General features: G+C 38.4%; 1 protein-coding gene across 1 annotated transcript; it reads right to left on the reverse strand.

Annotated features, from left to right (window-relative positions):
- Positions 1 to 11,488: 11,488 nt before the first annotated feature.
- UPK3A (uroplakin 3A) lies at positions 11,489 to 17,491 on the reverse strand. The gene is made up of 6 exons (XM_065741036.1): positions 17,437 to 17,491; positions 17,074 to 17,229; positions 14,277 to 14,556; positions 13,028 to 13,110; positions 12,434 to 12,566; positions 11,489 to 11,576 (listed from the first exon to the last, which is right to left on the reverse strand). The coding sequence occupies exons 1-6, from the start codon at positions 17,489 to 17,491 to the stop codon at positions 11,489 to 11,491; spliced, it is 795 nt and encodes a 264-aa protein (XP_065597108.1).
- Between the last annotated feature and the right edge of the window lie 6,477 nt (positions 17,492 to 23,968).

A 23,968-nucleotide genomic window follows, 5' to 3' on the forward strand; every position in this document is an offset into this window, starting at 1 on the left:
CTATACTGCCCAAACTATTGGTTTCACTGACTTCAGTGGTAGCTGATAGCATTAAGTATCAGATCTGGACCCTCAAGCCTTGTTCCCAAATAACACAGAACAAAGTATTACTCATCACACCAACATTTTTGTTGAAGAGGTTTATTGAGATTAACACAGGAACTCTGATAGCTGACGAAACTAAACCTACCTCCTACATAGGAATGAATTGCCTTCACTTTGGTAATGTCATTTTTTATTCCTTGTTTGATGGAGAGAAGTGGTGTTGCCTGGCATATGGACCTAATTCATATAGAGACAGCATGTGGAATAAATAATCTGTGACTGTGTAATTCAAGACAGTACCATAGCATCCATAAGTAATACTAATGATGAAAAAAGAAACAAACAATGTCCATGATATGGATTTCCTCTCTTTTAACTAACCTGACTTTGCAGTGTTGGCATTCTTTTAACATTGCTTTGAGTGTAATTTTAGGGAGAGACAAATGTAAAAAATTCTATGATGTGACTTTAGAACAGGAATCTCTAGAATCAATTCAAGGATCTTTGTCACTTAAATGAAAAGAACAAGTGATAATAGGAGAAAAATTAACATGCTCTACATACAAAGACACTTGTGACAGGTGGTGATTTTTTTCTTGTAGGTTTCACAGATAAACGGGACAGCAAAGGAATGGTGAGAGTCAGGACTCCTGTTCTCTTCAGGATTTATAAAGAAGTGTTTTATATTCTTTGTTGTTGATTTTGTCCATGCAACATCACTTCTGTTCCAGCCCTGCTAGCCTCTTGTTGTCTTGTCTGTATGTCATGTTGATCCTTCATCTTTAGTTCCTTCCACTTTCCTCATTCTCCCTAGTCCATTCCCAATTTCTTTATCCAGGCAGTCATTCTCTAATTTTTAGGGATATCCATTGATTGATAGTACATTCAATAGTTTCTTTACCAGGTCACATTATTTTCTGCTTTCTTTGTCCCTCAGGACTTAAACTGGTCTTTTCTCTCAGCACATTGAGGTCCCATTCTACTTTGTCCCTTTTCTGGCTTCCTGTGTTCTAAAAACTCCTTTTTCTTGAGCATCTTAGCCCTGTCTGACTCATTATTGCCAAACCAGGCTTACTGCTGACCATGGGCACCTGCTTCCTTCACAGTCACAGAATCACTCCTGTTTTAAATACAGAGAACTTTGTCTTTCTGTTAACCCTTCTCCTCTGCCTTCACTCCAGTTCATGGCTTTTTCTCATCTCAGTGATCTTGTACAATGCATTTCAGTTGCCCTTTCTTCCTGTTGCCCAATTCTAATCTGTTTGCTCAGTAAATCATGTTCACAGCCTCTCCCTGCTCTTTCCTTCGGCATTGCCTACAACTCCACCATATTGCACTCAGAAAGCATCAGTGAATGTCAGTAGGTGCCATATTTTCTGCATGAAGGAATTCAGTGACACACCATTGCTTCATACGTACTTCCATGTCAGATGCCATTTTGTCAGATTGCCCTTCTGCTGCCATCTGCCATGCAGCAGCAAAATGCAATGGAATATTGGCAGGAAGGTTCAACCTCTGTTGCTATATCACTGACATCTGCCTCTGATGTCATGGGCCAATATAATAAAATATGAGGCATTCTTTCAGAGCAGCCCTCATACAATAAAGAAAGCATCCTCCAAAGTATTATATCACATGATAAATGACTCTTCTCTAACTACCATCTGACAGATGATTCATCTCCAGGACATTATGCCAAGCAATGTTTAAAATGTCCTAAAAACAATAAAATTTTGCACAGAGATCATTTCTAAAGGGAGCTATTTCTGCCCGAGTTTGCAGTTATGGTTCCTAGGAATCATTAAAATACATAACATATTGAGAGTTAAAACACTTGTGTACATACTTTTGTGCTTGTTTGCATTGTGCAACATTTAAGAGCTCCTCTTTTGTAAAAACAAGACCTCACTCTGCTATCTCTTCCAGAAACAGAGAGCAAAACTGAGTGCATCTGGGTGAAGCAGCCAAGCACTTCATCATTTGGCACCAGAGAAACTTTTCTATACAACTGAGGAAAGCTCCAGATCCCACACCAGGAAAAGATTGATTCTTGCAAACAGTATTTACCAAGTACAAGTATTACCATGTCATTAGTATAGAAATAGTATTTCACAAAAAATCGTAAATGGAATGTAACATACTTCTCCTGAGCACTAAAAATATACTAGTATCATGCATTTTGTTACTGCTAGCTCATATATTCCTTTTTTTTATTTCCCCACTGTATTTGAAACCTTGGAGCAGTGCATATGCATGGCATGCTCCCAATTTTATGCACCAATTTGGAAGAAACTGAATATTTACGTCATTACTTTGAAAGCCTTATCTATATTCAGAGTGAATCATCTGCAGTGGAATCAGTGTATATTGTCTCAGTTACAGTATGCCCAGGGCACTCACCCCACGAGTCCTGGACTCACTCCCAGAAGCAGTGGGTTCTGGGAGATTTTTAAAACAACTGTGAATTGTTGGCTGACACACAACTAAATTAAGTTTTTAAGTACAGTTACCTGTATCAATCTCACTCACATCCACCAGATATACATGCATTTTCAGTACATACTGTGTACTATCTGTACATTATTACTGACCATCTGAAAATAGGCATCAAGTAAAATATTCCACTGTTTCTATCTGGCATAAGTGTATTCACAAATAATCTAGAATTCCTGTCACGTCTCTTTTCTGTGGGCTACCTTCTTATAAGCACTGATAGTGAAGTTTTCTCATCACTTTCCATTAAGGAGCTTAGTTTTTGGATATTTTATGATATTCCTGATGTCTAACCAAGCTGACTGACATTTTTCAAGAAGTAGAAAATACTCCAGAAAATTCACTTAAACAATTCAGCGCTTTCTAAGAGCAAGGCTAAGTTTTTTCCCTGTTGAATAGAATATATATATATATATATTTGACTGGCTGTAGCACACTGGTACCTTCTAGAAGGAGCTTGAAGTTTCATGAGTGAGTATGTGACATATGTGCAGAATAGAAAGTACTTTACCTTCTCCTCATAAAAGCCAGCCATAGTACAATATGTGAATATGTTTCTTCCTTCTTATGGTCAGCCTTTTCACAGTCACACTCCAGATCTCTTCTCTGTTTTAAGCAGCTAACTGGAACTCAATTGGAATCACATAGGGTTCATTGAGTCCAACTCCTGGCTCCACACAGGACCACCCAAAAATCAGACTGTATGGCTGAGAGTGTTGTCCAGATGCTTGTTGAATTCTGTCAGCTTGATATCATGACCACTGGCCTGAAAGGCCTGTTCCAGTTCTCAGCTACTTTCTGATGAAGAACCTTTTCCTAATCACCAATCTTACATCCCCCATTGCAGCTCCATGACAGTCCCTCAGACACTAACAATATCACCAGAGAGCTGGGCTCAGTGTTCTGCATTGTGGTGTCTGTTATTTGAAGAACTCAGATCAAACCTTGTCACGGGATTCAGTTTAACATTCTGGAAACAGAAATTGGTTTAATCTTGGCACTATTTCTTATCCAGTTATGAAGTGTTTATTTTTACTTTCAAACCTTCCCTAAATTTGTACATATGCTTCTGAGTTTATCCTAGACAAGTTCACTCAATCCATTTTTAGGTTATCAATTGAAATTGAGGCTTTTTATCATGCTGCATTCAAGACACTTTTAAGAGTCTGGTTTAAAGCCATTTATCATAAGACTGGAATTTGGCTGTAAATTTCACATTTTTGAAGCTGGAATTATTCATTATATTTGGCAAAAGGGTGTGTTTTTAAAACATGATGCATTGCATTCTAGATAGCACTAGGAATTAAAATGGTGCAACATGCAAAACAATTAAAGTACTAGTCATACAGTACTACTTGGGAGTTGAGTGTTGAGATAACCATTTGTGACTGGAAAGCAAGAAAATATCTCTGCTTTTAAGAGTGAATTGGCTCTGTTATTATCAGTTCCTCTGTAGTTATTAAAAGTTACTGCTCATAGACTAGCCCTTCCTGTAATTCTTTATAGGTTCATAGGTTCATAAGGTTGGAAGGACCTACAAGATCATCTAGTCCAACCATCCTCCTATCACTATCCCTACCCAACTACTAAATCAAATCCCTAAAGTACATCTAGTACACCTTTAGTACATCTAATTCTACATAAGGGTTGAGTGTAATCAGGAAACTAACAGGAGTTAGTTTTAGTCAAATGGATAACCCCAGCCCACCAGAAAACCTTGTGCCTTCCTATCATCAGTTTTGGTTATTTATTTTTTTGGCAGTCAAGGCTTCTAAGTTAAACTAATAATAAAATAACAAGTTAAACTTATAATAATATTATTTCCTTATGCCTACCTTTAAAATGATGGTGACTCAAGGACTTGTTTGGGGAAAAATACCCACCTGACCACTTATAACAGTCATTGTGCCCATCAAAATGCATTTGAAGAAGATCCCTAGCTGCTGTGATACGAGACACTGGAGTTCTCCCCCAGAATGTGTTTGTATGCAAGGGAAGTTACACACAGATTTGATCTGACTCACGTCTATCACAGCTTGAAAAGCATAATAGAAAAGGTGTTAATTATTCAATTGGAGGAGCACAACAAAATGTTTGTACTATACAATGAACGTGTTAGCTAAGGATGTAAAACTGTAAAGCAAAGCATGAAAAGGCAGCCACAGAAAGATCTTGTTGCTATAATTTTGTTTGTAACTAGACAAGAAGATGCAATGCTGAAGGTAAGAGACAACATTAGAGCAAATTCTTTTCCAAGTAAACATGTGATGGACAGGAAATCTAATAAACGACAAGTGTACCATCTCTGTTTCAGCTGGGTAGAAAACTATTTCTGCCCCATCATCCTTCCAAAAAATAAATGTAAAAAGTAACCCTAACAATATGTGTTCAAAACAACAGTACAACAAAACTGTATTCATATTCATCAGTACTTCTCAGTCTCCTTTTTCCATTTGTGAAAAACACATTTCTGACTACAAAAATATTTTTTCATGAGAATTCTTTGTATTTAGTCATTTTCTACACTCATGCTTAAAAGTATGTCCAGGCTCAAACTCCTTATTAAACTAAGGTTTGAAAAGGATAATAAAAACATATGGCTTTATTTCCATAAGATTTTCCTATAATTGCTTCACATACTATCAATAATACGTGAATCTTTACTGAGAATTCTTTTCCTTAAGCCAAATTTAAGATAAACCCTGGGGTTCTCCTGTGGCTGCAAAGAGCAGATCACAGTTTCAGTGAGTCTGCAGAGTGACGTCCTGTGGCTCTGGTCCTGCTGTGCTCAGTCTGGGCTATGGCCAGTTGTGCTAAAGCCACGAGGCAGAAGGAGAAATCGAACATCAATAAACTGCTTCCAACTATGCACGAGGTTTCAAACCTTTGGCAAACCTAAGTGGGGGTGTTTCCTGAGAAAGGGCTACAGTCATTGAGCACATTTGCTGCTAAGCTATGCTTGTATAAATGCAGAGAATATGGACAAGCTTCAGTGGATTTGGCAGGTGTTACATTGGCAAGCATGGAAGGTTCTGTCCCAGTGTTATTCATACCATTAAGGAAATGTTAACAATCCATTGCATTTAAATGAATCCTCTCATCCAGAAAAAGTTTACAATGTTTCAAAGAACATGTATATATTTCCTTGAAGTCATAAAAAGAGCTATTTAAAAAAAAATCAGACGGTACTTCATTTTTGCCCATGAAGCATCATATGACTAAGTGCAATAATGAAATGTCCTAACACTTGAAGAATGTGGACACTCGCAGATCTTATCTAAAAATATTAACTTACAGCTACACCAAGAAAGGAAGCATTGCCCTCACAAACATCAGTCTCCCAGAATACAATGCTATCTCTATCTCACATTAAAATCCTAAGCTATTCAGGAGAATAGATGTAGCAAACCTACGCAAACTACACTTGTATAGCTATGTATAAACTTTTAGTCTTGAAGCTGCTAATGTAGAACTAGATATTGTTTTGTGTAAAACAACCATCCTTTTTACCTTCTTTCATTGGGGAAATATGAGGAAAACTCTCTCAGCTGCTCTTGAGCCTTCAAATATATGCTGCTAAATTCTGCCTAAGCTAGGCAAAATGGCTGGACTGCAGCGCATGCTTATTCCATACATACTCGTACAACCTACCTTGTAATGAAGTTCCTGTATTCAGGCCAAATAAAAATACCATTATTAGTAAAGTACCCAATGTTTTAATGATTTATTCTAGTTTCTCTGAAATGGTTAATTGCATTTCTGTCCTTTCTCATTCTTCAGTGGGTATGCAATTATGATGCAATTTGAAAGATCAACACATCGCAGAATCACAGAATTGTAGGGGTTGGAAGAGACCTCTAGAGATCATCCATTCCAACCCCCTGCCAGAGCAGCTCCCTAGCCCAGGTTGCACAGGTAGGTGTCCAGGCGGGTCTTGAATGTCTCCAGAGTAGGAGACTCCACCACCTCTCTGTGCAGCTGTGCCACTGCTCTGTCACTGCACTGTGTAAGAAGGTTCCACGCACATTTGTGCAGAACTTCCTACACATCAGTTTGTGGTCTTGTTGTATTGCCACACACTGCAGAGAAGAGTTCAGCCTCATCCGTTTGCCTTCTGCTCCTTAGATATTTATAGATGTGGATCAGATCCCCTGAGGCTTCTTTTTCCAAGCTTGAACAGACCCAGGTCTCTCAGCCTTTCCTCATAAGAGAGGTGTTCCACGCCCTTTATCATCTTTTTAGCCCTCTGCTGGATTATATCCAGAATATCTAAAATTAATAAATATATATATAAAATAAATAATCACAATCAACAGACACAGAGAACTATGTACTTAAGAACTGCTATGTTATATTAAACTAATTATTACCATTTTCTCATCCTCTAAATTTCAGTTATGCAGTTAGAACATCCATTTGCAACACTCCAAAACAGCAAGTTGCTGTGTACTATGTTATAAAACCTAAATATCAAAGTAACAAAGGGGAATTTGCAGACACTGTCTAACCTGAACAGCTCTGTCTATTCCAAGGTGGAATGGGGGAGGTAGCTCAGCTTGCTAAACATCTGAGAGGTTGCTCTGAGGCTGCTGACTTTGCATCTTTGGAAAAATGAACAGATTTAAATCCAGTAAATACAAATCAAGGAGGAAGATATGAAAAAAAGAAAGGAGAAGATGCTGATGCAAAATAATTTTTGAGGCTTCTTTCTACACATGGTCTTTAATAACAAATCTAGATTTGATATTACATGCTAAAGATGGTTGACATGCTCAGAAATTACAAACCATTTGTTTGATAATTCACTGTAAATGATATTGAGCTAAGAGTTCTACGTCCCACCAGAAAGCCAGAACCTTCCTTCTTTTTAAAATGTAACAGGTTCCATTCAACAGAAAACATTTGCTTTTAAGATGCTACAAGCAGTTTAAAGATAAGACAATCCAAAATTTTCAGGTCAAGAATCTCACTAGGAAACATATTCATGGAAAATGAAAGACAAATAGAGGTAAAAGATTCCATAATTCCCTGGTTACTTCTTTTTCAATGGAAGAAACTTGAGCTGAGTTTGTACAATTTGTAAGGCAGAGCTGTAGTATTCTGTTGGTGTAAAATCCATTTTATATTTTTTAAATATTGTAATATTATGCAGTATTTATATAAAGAAGAGATTGAGAATAATATCTGGGATTAAGGCTGTTGTACGAATATAATGAGTCCTTATCATTTTGATATAGGAAACAATACCTTCTAACTAGATTTATATTCTTTCTGTTTTCTCTAGCACATGAGAGATTAATATTCTATCCACAAGACAAAGATGAGGCAAAATCCACCTTACATAGAATAAACTTTTTCTGTATATGAGACATTAGAGTTTCTATGGAGACTTACAGACTCTATAGCTATCTTTGGGTTATAGTAATAATTCAGATAATGCCTTTGACTTTGTTTATAAAAAAAAAAAAGTAATCTTTCCTGGAGTATTTGTTGTTGTTTTAGAAGGCTTGAGGAAGAACACATAGTAAATAACCTCCGTTTTCTAATACTGATAGAACATCTGATTTTTATCAATATTACTGAAACTTGGCTAGGACTGGAGGTGTGCAAAGAAAGCATTATGTGAAAACATTGATGCTGGATTTTGAGGAAATGAATGAGAGCAGATGACATGCTATGATTTGCAGTCAAAAAGAACATTGGAAGTGTTTACAGGAGAGTTGGATGGGGCTTTGATCCAGCCCATAGCCAGAGGATTTGACTAGATCCATTCTGTGATAATGTCACAGGATAAAGTGGTAACTTCACCAAGGTACTCCAAGATACTTACCTTCTGCAAAAGCAAATTCATCCTGGAGTATCATCCTGACTTGTTGTCAATATTAGCATTATAGGTCTGCATCACAGCATATCCAGTTGAGAAACAGCAATACAGAGTGCTACTATGTTACCCAAAGATGATCTTTATCCTAAGGAATTAACAGCTTAACACAGGATGAGACAGCAAACCCACAGAGGAATGCAAGATAGTGGAGCTCTTCAGCTTTCAACTGCATGGAATCTCAGTGCAGTCAGTCCATCTGCTTGCAAACCTAAGGCAACATTTCCGCTGAGACCTCAGCTGAGAGCATACTGGAATAAGTGATGCAAATACAATTTAATGTAATTTGTCCATCATTTAAATCTGAACCTGGAGTACAGGTGAAAACGTGTACCATAACAGCTTCCTTGCACTAATTTTTCCACATTACTTGATCCATGGAATTATCAGGAACCAAATACAGGATACTAGAACTGGAGTTCAACACTGTGGGCAACCTAAATCCATTAGGATTACATTAACCTCTGTGCAGAACAGGAGGTTTGGGTCAAAGTCTCAGAGCTTACAAAGTTCAGCTTGTTCACAGTCATTATGACCAACACTGACAGAAGCTGAGCTCAACCTAGAAATGTTAACAGCTACAGTACCTAGACAACATCTAACAAATAACTTTCCATTTCATTTCAGTTGATATTTCAAATGAAAACACATGTAAGTGCTGGAAAATATCCTTTTGTTTTATCTATATCATATTTGAGCAAAAATGCAGCCAGATTTGGCTACAACTCATTAAAAAGCTTGATGCGGTCTTTTCTACAGTCCTTCCAAAATCAGTGTCCCTCAAGCTTTCTTTCTTAAATCTGCATACATAAGAAGTGCTATTAATCATTGATATCTCATACTTTTTCTACTTGACCAGGATGAAATTCAGGACATACCTCTGATAGGCTCCAAACAGAAATTTCCATACTGTCTCTTCAGTGAGAAGACAGAAGAAGCAGAGAGGAAAAGTCAGTATTCAGGTTAATGAAAATACCACATGGAGAGGCAAAAGCAGTTGGGATTCTCTTCTGGTATTTTATCATGTCTGCTGTTTTATCTTTGCATGGTCCTGAAATATGGTTCACAGTACAACAAATAGGCACTGACACACGCTAACTTGTGAAAATCCTGTGCTGTCCCAACCACAGTTATCACTGCCTAAAACTTGAGTTTCATTAAAAAGTAGTCTTAGCAATATTATTTTCACGTTTTCAAGAGGAAAACGTGATAAAAACTGAACTGGTTAAAGTTTCTCTTCCTTCTCTTTTTCTTTGAGGAGGAAGAAATTCCATGAGATCTGAAGCTTTAAAAAGGCAGAATTATTTTGCTACACACTTTCTGAACACTGGGAAAGTTTTGAAAAGCAAAAGTGACAATAACCCAGAGCAAGTATGAGTGCTAATATAGCAGTGCCTGAGATAGAGTTAATTCTTGTTAAGTAGTGAGGGGGGAAAAACCATTCATTCTGAAAATTTTCATAAAGAAATAAAGCAAAGTGAAAATCTTTCAAATGAAAGTTGCAAGGGAAGCATGAAAACGAAAGCAAGCTATTCCCCTAGACCTATTAAAGGCATTAAACTGATTTAAACCAGTTCTCTCTGTTTGACATGAACTTCTTAATGTGAATGGCTGAACAGGTACTGACAGAAAACAAAACTGTATTGTTCTAGTGTTGTGCTAAATGACAGCTGTCAGTACTGACATACAGTCTCATGCAACTCTTCTTAAAAAAAAAAAAGTTATTTCAATAATCAAATCAACTGATTGGCTTCCAATATAATGAATTTACTGTCTGTAGTTGAAAGGAAACTTTCTCAGCCTTATTCATTTTAATGATCCGACTGCTACCCTACCCTTCCAGTGTGTCCAGAGCAAGGAGTTACAACCTTCTGAAAATGAAGTACTTGTTTGGGCTTATAAGGGAGATAGACAGTGCAAGCATCTCTCATACATTCTAGTTTTCAACATTGCACATCTACAACTCATACCACCATTTTCTCCAGCCTCCCCTTGATTCAATACATGAATGGGAAAGTACCTTAGAATGGTGTTTAGAGCAGCAAGGCAAGAATTTAAAGAAAGAAACGAACAAAAATCCCCACACCATTCCTAGTATTTCAGCATCCATTTCTTGCCAAAAGTCTTGTGTCTAAAAAAAGAGTAGTAACTCATTTATAAAACCAAGACAATTTAATCTAATTTAATAATAAACTAGAACATCAGTAATAACAAGTGAGTGCTTTTGGCTCATCACCAGTAAGTACAATAGAACAGTTGCTTATACATACTGAAGAGAGCTTTGAAGATGAATGAATCCTTATTAGTCATTTATGGAGACAAACCTGTTGAAAGTTGGATAAGTTGTTAATGGGGAAAAAAAAAGCAAAAAAAAACAAAACAGAAAAAAAAGCAGTACGTCATTTAAACCTGGTGTGAAGATTTATATCTAATCACCAATAAATCATAAAATGAAAAATCAGCTGTAAATCCCCCACCAGCTATATAACTAAGATATGAAGATGCTACTGCCTAAAGTAAAGAAAGATCAGGATTCAGGCTAAGCCTGATAGCACTGAATGTGCTTATGAAAGCAGTATCACAATTTCATCAGCCCATCAACAATTATACTGAGCTCTGAAGCAATTTTAAGCAATTTTATTAGCATTCCTGCAAAGCTGTTCTAGGATAGTGAAGCATGTGAGTTCAGAATTACTCTACTCCATATACAATAATTGGAACTTGGTTGGTTCCTTCTGGGGAAGCAGAGGAAAAACCGAAGGCATGACAAATGGTCGCTAAAATCTTAAGGAAGGAGTAGCATGCTGTTTATTATTTACTTTCCAATCACTATTTATAGCACACCTTATGTGTGCTGTAAATGGCAATTACTGTAAGTGAAATCTCATGATGACAAGACAGGATATTATTTACTGCAAGACTTAAAAAAGCGTCCTTATTTTGTTTGTGTTGCACAAGCCCAGTTGGTTGCATATTGTAACAGGAGATCACTGCTGGATGGAAGAGTTAGTCCTGCATGGTGTGGCACATGTTCAGTTGTATTTCCAGACTTTACTTGAACCTGGCTGTTCAGTCAGAGCTCAGCTGTGGTCTCAGTTCACTCTGTTGAGTAGTCTCAGACGTGGCCTTTGACTCTGCAGAAGGATCTTCTGATTGCCTAGTGGTTATGGGAAAGACCTGAGTGAGTTCCAAGGGACACTGAATGGAGCCCATAGTCGGAAGACTTACGACATTTAGTAACAGAGAAGCTTACAGATTTATTTTTTTAACAATTATTTGTTTATAATATGTCAGTGCAGTTTTTGCTTTCCACATTTTTAATCCAGGAGATTAACAGAACTGACTGAATACACAGTGTTTCCCTTATTTTCAATTGAAAGAATGAGGTTTTCAGCAGCCCTGAAACCCACTGTTTCTGATATGTAGTTAATTCCCCAGTTTGGGTATCAGTCTGGCCTTTTTCATTTCCAGTGGCTGGAGGTATGAATGAGCTGAGAACATGCATGGAGTTGTTCAGTTATACAGCACCAGTAAAACCTCAGTTATTAATTCAGAATGGTAATTTATTTCTCGTATGGAAGAGGTGAATCAGTGATTAATATATGCCTGCTTGGTTTTAACTATCTGATTGCTATCAAGGCCTAAACTCCCAAAGATAGTTTCCAAATTCTGAAGAACAGATTGAAAGCTGTAATATGCATAACAATGCATAGGCTTTAAGCATGTGCAGCTCTGGTTTATTTTTTTCATCTGTCCGTACTGACTGAAGTCTGACAGCCAGTAAGTTTAAGCATGCATAAAATTACAAGAGGTGTTGATCCTTGTTAGCCTTGGTAGGGATAGATTATGACAGTTTCCTTTTCCCCTGATAACGGGTTCAAAATTGAGAGGACAGGATCTGGTCTGTTATATCTAACACCAGTAGCATCAGTGGCTTGGAACCATAGGAAGGAATGGTGACTGTCAAGGTATTAACTACTATTACTAGAAGTTGCAGGGTGTAGCAGTACTTACATGAGAGCAGATAACACAGAAGCAAGCAAGCCAGCAAGCAGAAGGAACACTGACACACTTAGAATTGATGTAATGACAATCATGCTTCCACTCCTTCGACTAGGCCAGGTATCAATTTTCATGGGAGGTTTAGCTAGAAAACCGTGGAAAGAATGTTCCTGTGATTCATTTTTTTTCCCGCTATGTACATCCTTACTAAATGGGGAAAAGCAGATGATTTAGGGAAGGAAAACTGATGTCTAGGCAATTCATAACAAACAGGTTTTAGATTCAGTGTTAGCACTTAAAGATTATAAGCTTGACAAATATCTGTATTACCTAGAAGTTATGGCAGCACCAGTCTACATGAACAGGCATCAAGTCTACAACCATGTGTACAAACATTATCAAAGTTTTGAAGTACACCACAGAAGCAGACCATTATCCCATATTTAAGTTTTCTACTACAGTACTGAAAGGCTGACAAAATTGCTTTAGCAAGCAAAATTTGCTTTAAGCTGTAGGAAAGAACTAGACTTTGTTCATTAGGAAATCAGTAATGTCATAAGGCAAGCAAAGCTACTTCAGAAGACCTGAACAAAGCTACAGATTTACCTTTTCTGGTTTTGATTGGATCAGACCAAAGAGTTTGGTCTTTCAGGGTACCTTCAGCGTTATCAACCAATACATATTTAAACCTGTGGGGAAGGAGAGCATTAAATTAGGTATTTCAAAGTTTGAACTTCCTTTTGTAGATTTAACTAGTAAGACTCCAGTTTTTTGATTGAAGCATTAGACAGAAACAGAGAAGGAGAACTGGCTATATTCAGAGACCTTAATAGGAACAAATAGAATTAATTGAAGAAGTATTCTGTGTGATGACATGTAGAGTTTGCACTCCATTCTTGTGAGCCTTGGGAGGTAGCCAGTTTGCCATTACATTATGAAGAGCAAAAAGTGGTTTTGACTTCCATATGGAAGAGATATGGAAAGATTCTGTCCAACAAGAGAAACCTTTGGCACTTTCTTTGATAGAGAAAGCATTGAAAAAGCAGGTCAACAACAAATTTGGCAAAGGAATTCAGTTTCCATTCCACAACAGTTTAAGTTTTTATAAATGTTTGGAGATAGAGGAGGGTAGACAGTGTTTGCAAAAGAGCCCACAGTATTTTCTTTCAGAAGCAAAAATCTCTACAGCAGATACAGCTTCATATGGCTGCCATATTTACTACAGCTTTTAAATAGCAGATAACAGCAAAACCAAGTATCTTGGGTAAGAGCAGCAAGGGTGTTCACACACCCCAGATGGTGTGCTTCAATAGACAGCAGGGGCCAGACAAGCCTGCAAGCTGCTTGGCCTTACTGTGAAGTCTTCAATTACATTGAGATCCTCCCGGAGCTGGAGGTTGAAGAAAACTTTGGCTCCCTAGAAACCCATCAAAACAAATCAAGCAGGGCCAAACTCATGTCTGCCATTTGGCAGACCCAGCTAACACAAAATACATGGTGAATAACCTCAACTTCATTCTTTACTCAAACTCCTTTTCTTCCATCAGTTTCTAATCAGATACTGACACTAGATCATCTGCTGCAATATAGGTATAGATCCAGAAGTTCAGATGTGAGTTTTCCTACTGACCCATGAATTAAACTTGATATAGCTCATCCTTGCAAAAGTACCACAAGGCACAATCTTCAAGGTGCTAGACCAAAGCCATGCCTTCTTCATTACTGTCATTGCAGCCTCCAGTTAATTTCTGGTAATTCACATCACACTATTATAAGGGAACTCTAAAGAGTAAATTTTCCTTCTTAATTGAAGCTTTAAGAGCAGCAGTCGCCTTGTAAGAAATAGGAGTTATACCTGTATGTTGTGTCTGGTGCAAGAGGTGGGTTGCAGACATCTAGGAAGTTTGGGTCATACAAACAAGTCCCATCATCCCCGACTCTGAAGAGGTATTGTTTTAGGACATCAGAAACTTTGTTGGTGTCTCCTGCATCAGCAAGCTTGGGGGGTGACACACAGTTGGGTACATCGAATGAGGCAGCCTTGTAAGGTCCAAGCTGTCCCCCATGTGTTTGTTGGAACGTGCTGTCCAGTGGCTTGCTGTTGCTGTCAGTCACCACGGAGCTTACTGTGGTTGCTGCAGGAGAGGTGGTTTTTAACAATACTGTTAGAACTAGTGCAGCCTTTTCACTTCATCCTGTGTTTAGTAGACAATTTTCTCTTCTACGCAAAAACACTTGAAACCAAATATCTGCTAACAGTCTGTGCAGTGTGTCTACTCCTCATCTGTTAATGAAGCTTTTTAGATTTTAGAAATCAGGAAGCATGTACAACATATCTCAGGCAGTATTTCTTATTAGAACCCTCTTAAATTTCCTCTGTCAAACTGTGGTGGCAAAGGCTGTTCTTAACCCTTACCCCATGTGGCTCCAAATAATGATCCATAAGTCCTGCTATTTCTGATTTGATAATATCGCCAAGGCAGTTTCTATAGAGCCACGATTCCATCTCGTGAGGCAGAAACCCTGAGACAGCTGCATCTCTCAGAGCATCACAGCATGCAGACCAGAGTAGGAGCTGCATGAGCAGATGAAATATCTGCATTCCTGACCAGTCAGGCATGCCAATGCTTCCAGATGACATGACAGAAAGTCTGAAAGTCTTAATGGCTTCAAGCCAAGAATACATCTGCACTCAACTCTACAGTATCATTTGGAAATTATAGTTTCAGATTTTTCCTGTTGCAAAGCCAAGGCACAAGTGTCAGTGGATGCTCCCAAGCTCTGCAACTATGAGTTACTTTATTCTGAGAGTTCCCTCCAGCTGTTCAGTGCTGTCAGCACTGAAGGACTGCCAGATTTTCCACAGCTGCAGTATACTGGGAACTACTTCAGTTCGTAAGCATTCTGCTGTGCTTCTGGAGCAGAGTTCTTGCAACTGTTTGGCCATGAGAAGCTTTTAGGCATGATACAATGCAAAATTAAGTCTGTTTTGAGAGATAAACATTCAAAATCTGACTTCAGTGATAGTGCTCAAGTTATTTGAGCAGTCAAGAACATGAAAGAGAATACTAGCCATGACATGAGTTATTGGGGCTGTCTTCCATAAATTCAAATAATTACACCTAGGCCCCCCTGCTCTCACAGTGTCCTCTTTCAGAAACTCTCAGCATGGCTGAGGAGAGCTATTGTCTAAGCAGTAAGGTTTTTTGTTTGTTTTTAAATTTATTAGGTAGATCAAGTCTGATAATGACATTAACAAGAAGAATAGGCTGAAAGGTTACATTCATTCTGCAGAAATTTTCTAGGCTCTCAGTTTTGTTGCGTTCTGATGCATTTCCTTACCAGCAGAGCTGAACATAAGGTGTTAAGAAAATTAAATTATCTTAAATTTCCCCTCTCCTTGCTTGAAAATGCATCCAAGGGTGACACAGTGTGCTTTTCTGCAGACCATAAAAAAATCCAAACAAAGTTCATCCCAGTCTGCCAAGAAACAAGTTTGCATCTGCCTGTTTTAAAAGCAGCAGAAGAGGTTTTTCTCTATGAAACCTCTTTTGTAGAGGTCATACATCTGTAGAAAGCTTTTCCTGCAGAATCTATAGGAGACAGGGTGGCTGATGTCTTTTCTAACACAAAATGTAAGATCCAGATGCATATTTACAGTTGTAACTGCTTTCAGGTCATTTTAGCCTTTTATATGCACATAATGCACTTGCAGTCTGTTTTAGAGATACAAAGTGGTGTGCTTCATTACTGAGAAGCATCTCAAAAGGCAGCGCATTCATAACTGCTGGTAGCTCTGTCAGACAGTGTGTCTGCTTAAGGTTTCAACCAGTCCAAGGCAATGAAAAAAACTCTTTTTAGTTTTTCCAAAATAGCATCACTTATCAGTGCAAGTTTTAGCCTGTTTGGGCCGTTGACCTTTACCTCCCTCCCACCCTACAAGATCTCTCCTCTATGTTCCTCAGAAAAGAAGGCTGCAGACAGCTTTGGGGGCAACAGTGTGATATGAAGTCATTCATTCCTTCCTGTCAGCTTAAGGAGCAGCTCTAACTGGCAATCCCCACAGTCTGCCAGAACAGCAGGTAGCAGTGAAAGCAGCTCTTGGTCACGGCCAGCAGTGATTCATTACCAAGCAGTTATGAAATTAATTTTATGAATGAACCTGTGTGCCAGGTATCTTTGGTCACAAGCTAGCATAACTTGTCTTAGTTACAAATGGATTGGGTTCCTGCAGCCCTAACTTTGAAGCCAACAGCAGAGGTCACCTGTCTTCTCTGAGCAGATTTACTTAGGCGATTTGAGGTTTTATTCAAGGCATTCATGTTTAGAGAATATATCAGACTTTAGTCCACTTGGGTTCAAATAGCAAGGTCTGGGCAAAATGTTTATAAATGGCAGAGGTGTTCCGCATCTGCAGAGTCAGCTTACACAGTGCAGATCTTCAATCATTCCCATTGGATTCATGTAGATAATCTATAGTAAGACCTTAGAAAAAAGACTGAGACCAGAGGCTCAACCTGCATGTAACTTACAGCTATGTGTTTTTCTCTTTTCCCCCACTAAAACTTGCTCCCACTAAATTCTGAAGAATAGCATGCAATGGCCATGTAATGTAGTTATTTTCTAGAGATGAAATAATGCTGGATACTTACCTGAACTTCTCATCACATACAAGTAGATGGCATAGGATTTGTTTGGATATAGTGAACTATCAAACATACAGAAAGGTTTCTCTAAGGCAACTGTAGTAAGAGTGGGATTGTTTGTTGCAAGCTGAGGGGCTGCAAGCTGAGGTTTCATGCTCTGATCTGGAAGAGAAAGTTACCAAAGTAGTATTGGAAAATCTTTTTCAACATGGGTCCTAGGAAAGATATTTAAGAAAAAGGAAAAAAAAAAAAAAAAGCAACAACAACAAAAAGAACCCCTAAAACAACAACAACAGCAAAACCCACTCAAAAAGAAAATAAAGAGAGAAAGAAAAGCAAGCGAAAATACTGGAGATAAATACCACTTACCTGCACAAAGGTGTCCCAAGCAGCAAAGGACTAACACAACCCAATGGCTGAGCATGCCTGAGCTTTCCTAAACACCTGTCACGAAAAGAAGAATATCACTGGTAAGCAACCCCTACTAAAGATCATGTATATCCACTCCTTTCCACAAGCTTCTCCATCCTTAGCTCCTCCCTGTGTGCTTATCACCCTCCTTCTCAGGTAGTGCCAATCACGCCAGCACTTACAAGCTTTCAGCTGAGGGAGCATGCTGCATGATTTTTACCTGGTGGTGGGCAGCAGCTTAGTGCACATTGGTGCTATGAGTGGAGAGGGATTTTTCCATGTGTGTAGCTGTTAGGTGTTCTTCTTTCTTTACCTTACTCTGTCTACAAGCTTTTGAAATCTCTTGTGTAGGGAAATGCTGAGACCAAACATCAAAATCTTCCACTCAGTTCCAATTCAGAATTCTAAATATGGGCAGCCTTAGCTAAGAGGTCATAGAATCATAGAATAGCTTGGATTGGAAGGGATCTGAAATGTCATCTAGTTCTAACCCCAATATCGTGGGCACGGTTACCAGCCACTAGATCATAGTTGCCTTTTGGATTGTGATTCCCAGGTTATATCTTGAAAAACGTAAGCCTTCTGATTCTGCTTAGCCTTAGTGGATTTCACGACAAAGCCCCTGGGAAAGCTGAACCTGTTGTAGAATTGTTCATCTGAGAATACACCTGATGAATATTGCTATAAAGGATGGTCTATTACATAAGAGTTTGGATTACAAAACTAATAACCACCTTCTTAAAGTAGACAGAGGGGGAAAATATCGGTGAGATTTTACAGGTTAGTTGGAGCTAGCTTGAAGCCACTGAAGCAACTCCAGGTTTACACTAATATAATGACTGTTATATTAGCAAATCCATCTCCTCTGTGGATATGTCGTGGGACCCTCACTTTTATTTGAAATATATAATCAATTAATTATAATTCAGTTTCCTCTCCATATATATCTCATTTTGTTTCAAAATTCTGCATGTCAGTGTGAGTGTGTTTGGTTTGACTTTTTTCTCACACTGCTTTTGAGGGAGAATTTCGAATACTGGAGTTGTCCCAGATTTGTGCTGCTATAGAGCAAAGATGAGGTTTTTTATTCCTTCTCACTCTACAATGCACTCCCAACCTTTGCTGGCATAAACACTCAGGTAAATCAGATTAAGAATACTCACGTAAGTTGGAAAAAATCTTACCCCTCTGTGTTTTGTTACTAGGAATCTGATTTTTAATACTTCTGCTTTTTAATTGTTGTACAAACTTGGTACTCAACTGCTCATAGTGTTTTTATTCCTTAAAACAGCATCAGCAATGCCCAAAACCTGGAAGGCTTCTAACCACAAAGCAGCAGCACAGCTTAAGAACAAGGTCTCTTTCTAGACCATAAAATCAGTACTTTCTCCAAACAGTGATTCCTGTAGAGTCAGATTGTGTCTTCTTTAGACAAGTAGCTCTTCCAGATCAACAGTCTTTTTTCCTTTTTCTTCTTAAGACAGAAAATACATGTATTATTTCCCTAATTAAACAAACAAAAAAGCCACCAGGACATATTGGATGTCAGAGAAAAAGGTACAGTCTATTTCATGACATACAAGCTACTTACATGTGTTACAGAATACTTTCATGCTTTACATCAAAGCTCTGCTCCTTCATTCACTTTCTGTGATGGACAACAAGAAGAGTATCAGTTTTAAAGATCAACAAGTTAAGGCTCAGAATCACAACATAAATTTTGGTTGAAAGGTAACAATTATTTTTATTTTTTTAGATTTGCAGCCATCATGCAATAAGTATACCACTCAGACAAAGCTCTACATGACCTTGGAATTTTACCTGGATGAAGATCGTAGTACAGCACTCTATGTGATACAATCATACAAGCTGCCACTCATGTGATTAATATTAAAACTGTCAGAAGTATGCCAAAAGAGTTGCTCTTTACGGAAGAGTTAATCAACTTTTTAAATGTTTACAGGATGACAGTTTTATCCCTCATTTCTCATTAGGATATTTTCTTAAGCCATTGTGATTTAGCTGAGTACCAGGCTATATCACACTCTGGTAGAATTCACCAGACACACAAAAGGGGGGATAACACTGCCTGTGTTCCAATATTTCAAAATTGTTGGTTTTGCTCCATGTTGAAAAGAATCTCAAAGAAAGATAGGAAAATATCATGACAATAAGCTCTCGCAGCTCCATCTGTGTTGATAGATGTGTCCTAAATTAGGATCAGATTCCATCCTTGCTTACACTCACGTAAATTCATACTGACTCCATTGAAATCAGGGGAACTGGTCTGGATTTAAAGCATGTTACGATGAACTTAACCTCAGTGTAACTGAGTGTTCCCTAAAGCAAGCAGATGTGAAGAAGTCAATGTAAACTCCTGTGTCTTTGTTTAAGTAACTATGCCAGTTTTCTTGCTCTGTGTTACTTTGTGGGCAACTCTGGAGTAATCCATAGAGGCCCCTGGAGTCAGTTTGGATCAATGCCTCTGTGAAATCGAAATTTATCTGTCTTTCCAGGGCTGTGTGAAGCCCATCACAAACTGTGGATGATGGGGTCCCAAAAGCCATGAAGTGTACAGAGTCTTCTGAGACGTGGCCAAAGCCATCTTTATATCTTCAGATGTGTGCAAAGTGGAGATAATCCCCCCCCCATTCTGCTGTGTTTCATCTCTCTGGTTCACTATGTCATCTCTCTGGTTCACTACATAGGCTGAAATTTGTGTCCATCTTGCAAGCACAGCTCCTTGTAGAGAACATTACAGTGTATAATAAGAGATTAAAAAATGTGGCGGTGACTTCAATCAGTTCAGAAATAATCCAGTGCAGAGAGTGGTAAAGATAAATAAAATAGAATCCATTGTAAAGTACTTTGGTTATCATCACTGATTGTCTGAAAAGCTATTTTAAGAGTGCAATGTCCTGCATATAACTTAGTGGATGTAGATCGTGAGGAATGAGCCGAAAGAGGAGAGTAGTAATGCCTTTGTGAATTAATTAAAAAAAACAAACAAACAAACAAAAAAACCTCCAACATTCCATGAATATAGAAGATATGGAAGAAAATAAGGAGATCATTAAAAACATTGATAAACTGGTGATCAAAGTTTGGTAGAGTGTGGAGAACTGGCAGATAAAAGTGGCCAAGTATGGAGGTGTAATATTGTAAAAAATCCTGAAAGTGAGGACAAGATGGAATGTGAAACATGGAAATGTTTCTCCTTCTGCCAGTCGCCCTACTTGAGATGTCCTGGTGGGTCCTGTAACTGACTCATGCTCAGTCATGCATTATCTGGCCTGCAGAGTTTACCTGCAAGGAGAGATGCTGTAGTGCTGCTATGATGGTAAAGGCATTTGACCTGAGAGTTGCACAGAATCCAAAAAGTCAATTCTGAGATGTTAATAGGCTGCTACTATAGACTTCAAAAGTGGTTATTCTGGGATGCCAGTGTTAATAATACAATAATATCTAGAAATCCAGTCTATCCTGGCAATGAAAACTTCTAGTTATCGGCAAATATCTTGCAGTCATTGCCACAGTGTACTTATGTCATAGGGCTATCAAAAAAAGTTAGAAATTTCCCATTTATCCAGGGATAAAACTCCTCACTGAAGCAGGAGGTGCAATACTTTTTATGACATTTTTCTCTCTCAAAGTCAGCCCAGAGTACCTGGAGAGCAGGAGATTCACATCTCAAGCTCTGCTGCATAGACCACATGGATGTGTGGTACCTTTGCATAGTTCTGGAATTTCTTTGATTTGTTTTTGGCTCCCTTGGGGAGTGTATCTGTCCTTTGCAGCCACCACCAGAGGCACTCACTTCAGATCTTTAAATTTGCATACCAATTAACACAGTTTCAGGATTCATTTGGGGAGGCTCTCTTCTTCCTTTTTTAATGAGGTCCCTTTGTGCTTTAAGATTATGGGTCTCAGGATGATGTCTGAAGTGTTAAAAGGGGACTGAAGTGGTGAAGATAAGTTCCATCCTACAGTCACTCTGCTCAGGAACAGACCTACTTGCTGAGGTGGCATCCCATCTGTGCACCGATCTGGGCAGCATGACTCACTGAGCCACAGATCTCCTTAAATTAGAAATCTTTCATGTGTCCATAAGGAAATAGGAAGGCTCAGTTATAAAGATGAAATCTTAGAGCTTATTTTATCATCTGGTGACAATTAACTTGGTTCAAACCTGAAAGGTCAAGCAGTGGAAACACCGGGAAAAACAAAAAGGGAAAAACAGTTTGCTACATAAGAAATCAGGGCCACACCATTGTTTAATGTAAATTGACACAGCTCCACTGAGGTGAATTTCTTACTGGCAGAACTGGTCCTTCTAGCTTTCCCCTCAGAAATCTCATGCCAGATCTTATTGCTGCAGTAAACTCCAAACAATCTCACAGCACTGAAACATCTGCAGTTTGGAGAAGCCAGAGGTTAAAATGAAAGGCTCCTTTGTTACACAAAAATTACTGTTTTGTTTGCTGAGAAAATGTCTTACCATTTATAGATATCTGTTTGAACTTTAAGCTCATACTGCTGGGAACATCTAAGAAGTACTTGTGCTTATGAAAATCCTGGGTTTATGCGACAGTAGAGATGTCCCTAATAAAAACCAACACCCTTTGTTTGCTACAGCCTTCTCAGAACCACCTGTTATGATGGATCATTTGTGTCAGACAGGTCAATATAGGGCAGTCACACATTTCTGCACGTGCAAAATGTTAATAATAGCTTCCTACTGTAGTGTTGATTGAGAAACTTCAGCTAAACAGCATTTACAATTAGGAGTCACGCTGGTGTAGAAGAAGGAGAAGATAAAATATTGTTGGTAGTTCATGGTGGTTGGATAATGGTGTGTTATATCTACGAGCAAGTAACACATTTTTTGATGAAGGACTAAGCAGAGATGACAGGGGATCGAGTTAATATTCCTGGCCTGTGAACTGGCTGGAATATTCCTTAGGCTGCAACTTCTATTACTTACTTTGTGCAAAAGTAACTTCACTGAGTTGGCATGACACAGACAAAAGCGATTACCCTTCCCTGGATGTTGGGAATCGGGCCTTTCCAAACAATCTAATCCCTCAGCATGGCCCTAAGTATCTGTATGATAGAGCCCTTTTAACTTCATTTTACTATGTAAATAATATTTAGCTTTCTAAATTTCCAACCAGGAGTGAATTTTAATGATACCCTACTAGACCAACATTTGAGGTTTGAGAGAGATCTCTGAGGGCTGGACAGTAGGTTCTTTGCTCTTGGAGATTTTTTTAGGGCTTAGAATGCTTCTAAACCTAGAATCTTGAAGTATTACTGCATGGAGCTATTCTAATACCTTTGGGATTCAGCTGAACTTCAGTGCAGTGGCTTAAAGTCTAGTTTAAAATGAACATGAAGTAGAACATAACCAGGCTCCTGTACTGATCAGTGCGCTGAATTCCTCTGCAGCCAGAGTGGTGTAAAGGTTTTCTAACCAAGTGATGAATTAAGTCCAAAATATCACGATTATGATATTATGAATGGATAAAGCTTTCCATTAGGAATTCATTTACACATGAATTGTAACCAGACTAATTTATTCATTGTTTGCAGGAGTACAAAAACTACATGTTACAGCCTATAGGTTGCAGGTGAAATACTTTAGGTTACATTCTGATAGGTGCTGTTTGAAGATAATCAGATAAATGCTAGAACAGAGCTACCCTTGAGAATAAGGTATATGAATTAGATGTTGCTTAGTCTGGGTCTGCATTCTTCAGACAATCCCACAGAAACACCTCATGCAGTTGCTTTCTAAAAAGAGTAAATGTTTTGTGAAACAATTCTGGTACATGGGTCCCTGGTCTTCATATCCATTGTTGCAGTGCAGACTGTGCAGAGAGATCAAGTAACTCACAAGTGAGGCACTGAATGTGGGACACGAGTCTTAAACCTACAGGCCTATGAATGGAAAAAAAAAATCCAGTTTTATTTTATCATAAGATTACATGAGACAAGAAAGCACTGCTGTGACCAATGTCCAAGTGTAAAAATTAAGGCATGTTGAAATTTAAGGACTTCAAATAAAAACCAGATATCTACTCTTGTTTCTCCTGGTCCAACACCTAATGGATGGAGCTAAAATATTTGTACTTAATGTAATAGGCAGAAGATCATTTGTCTTGTATAGAACTACTTAAACTTTCTTTCTCCTCTCAACACACACTAAGCGTGTTTGAGACTCAATAAGAGACATTAAGAGTTTCATTGTAATCTGCTTTCTAAGAGGCTAAATTTCCAATCACATATCTTGTCTTCATCTCCAGTCTGTGTTCTGCAGTCCACTTGTCTTGGCTCCCTCTTGTTAATTACTCCCTTAAGAGGAGTTGGTTTGTGGTTAGGACCTGCACTGAGAATCCTAAAGATTACACAGTCAGGAACTCCTTCTGAAAGCAACCTACTGATTTTCTATTCTGCCTATTTTATAAGATAGGAATAAAATTATTCCTCT

Source organism: Cyrtonyx montezumae, unplaced genomic scaffold (genome assembly GCF_038088225.1).
Source record: "Cyrtonyx montezumae isolate F1298 unplaced genomic scaffold, pur_monq_1.0 scaffold_3, whole genome shotgun sequence".
NCBI lineage: Eukaryota > Metazoa > Chordata > Aves > Galliformes > Odontophoridae > Cyrtonyx > Cyrtonyx montezumae.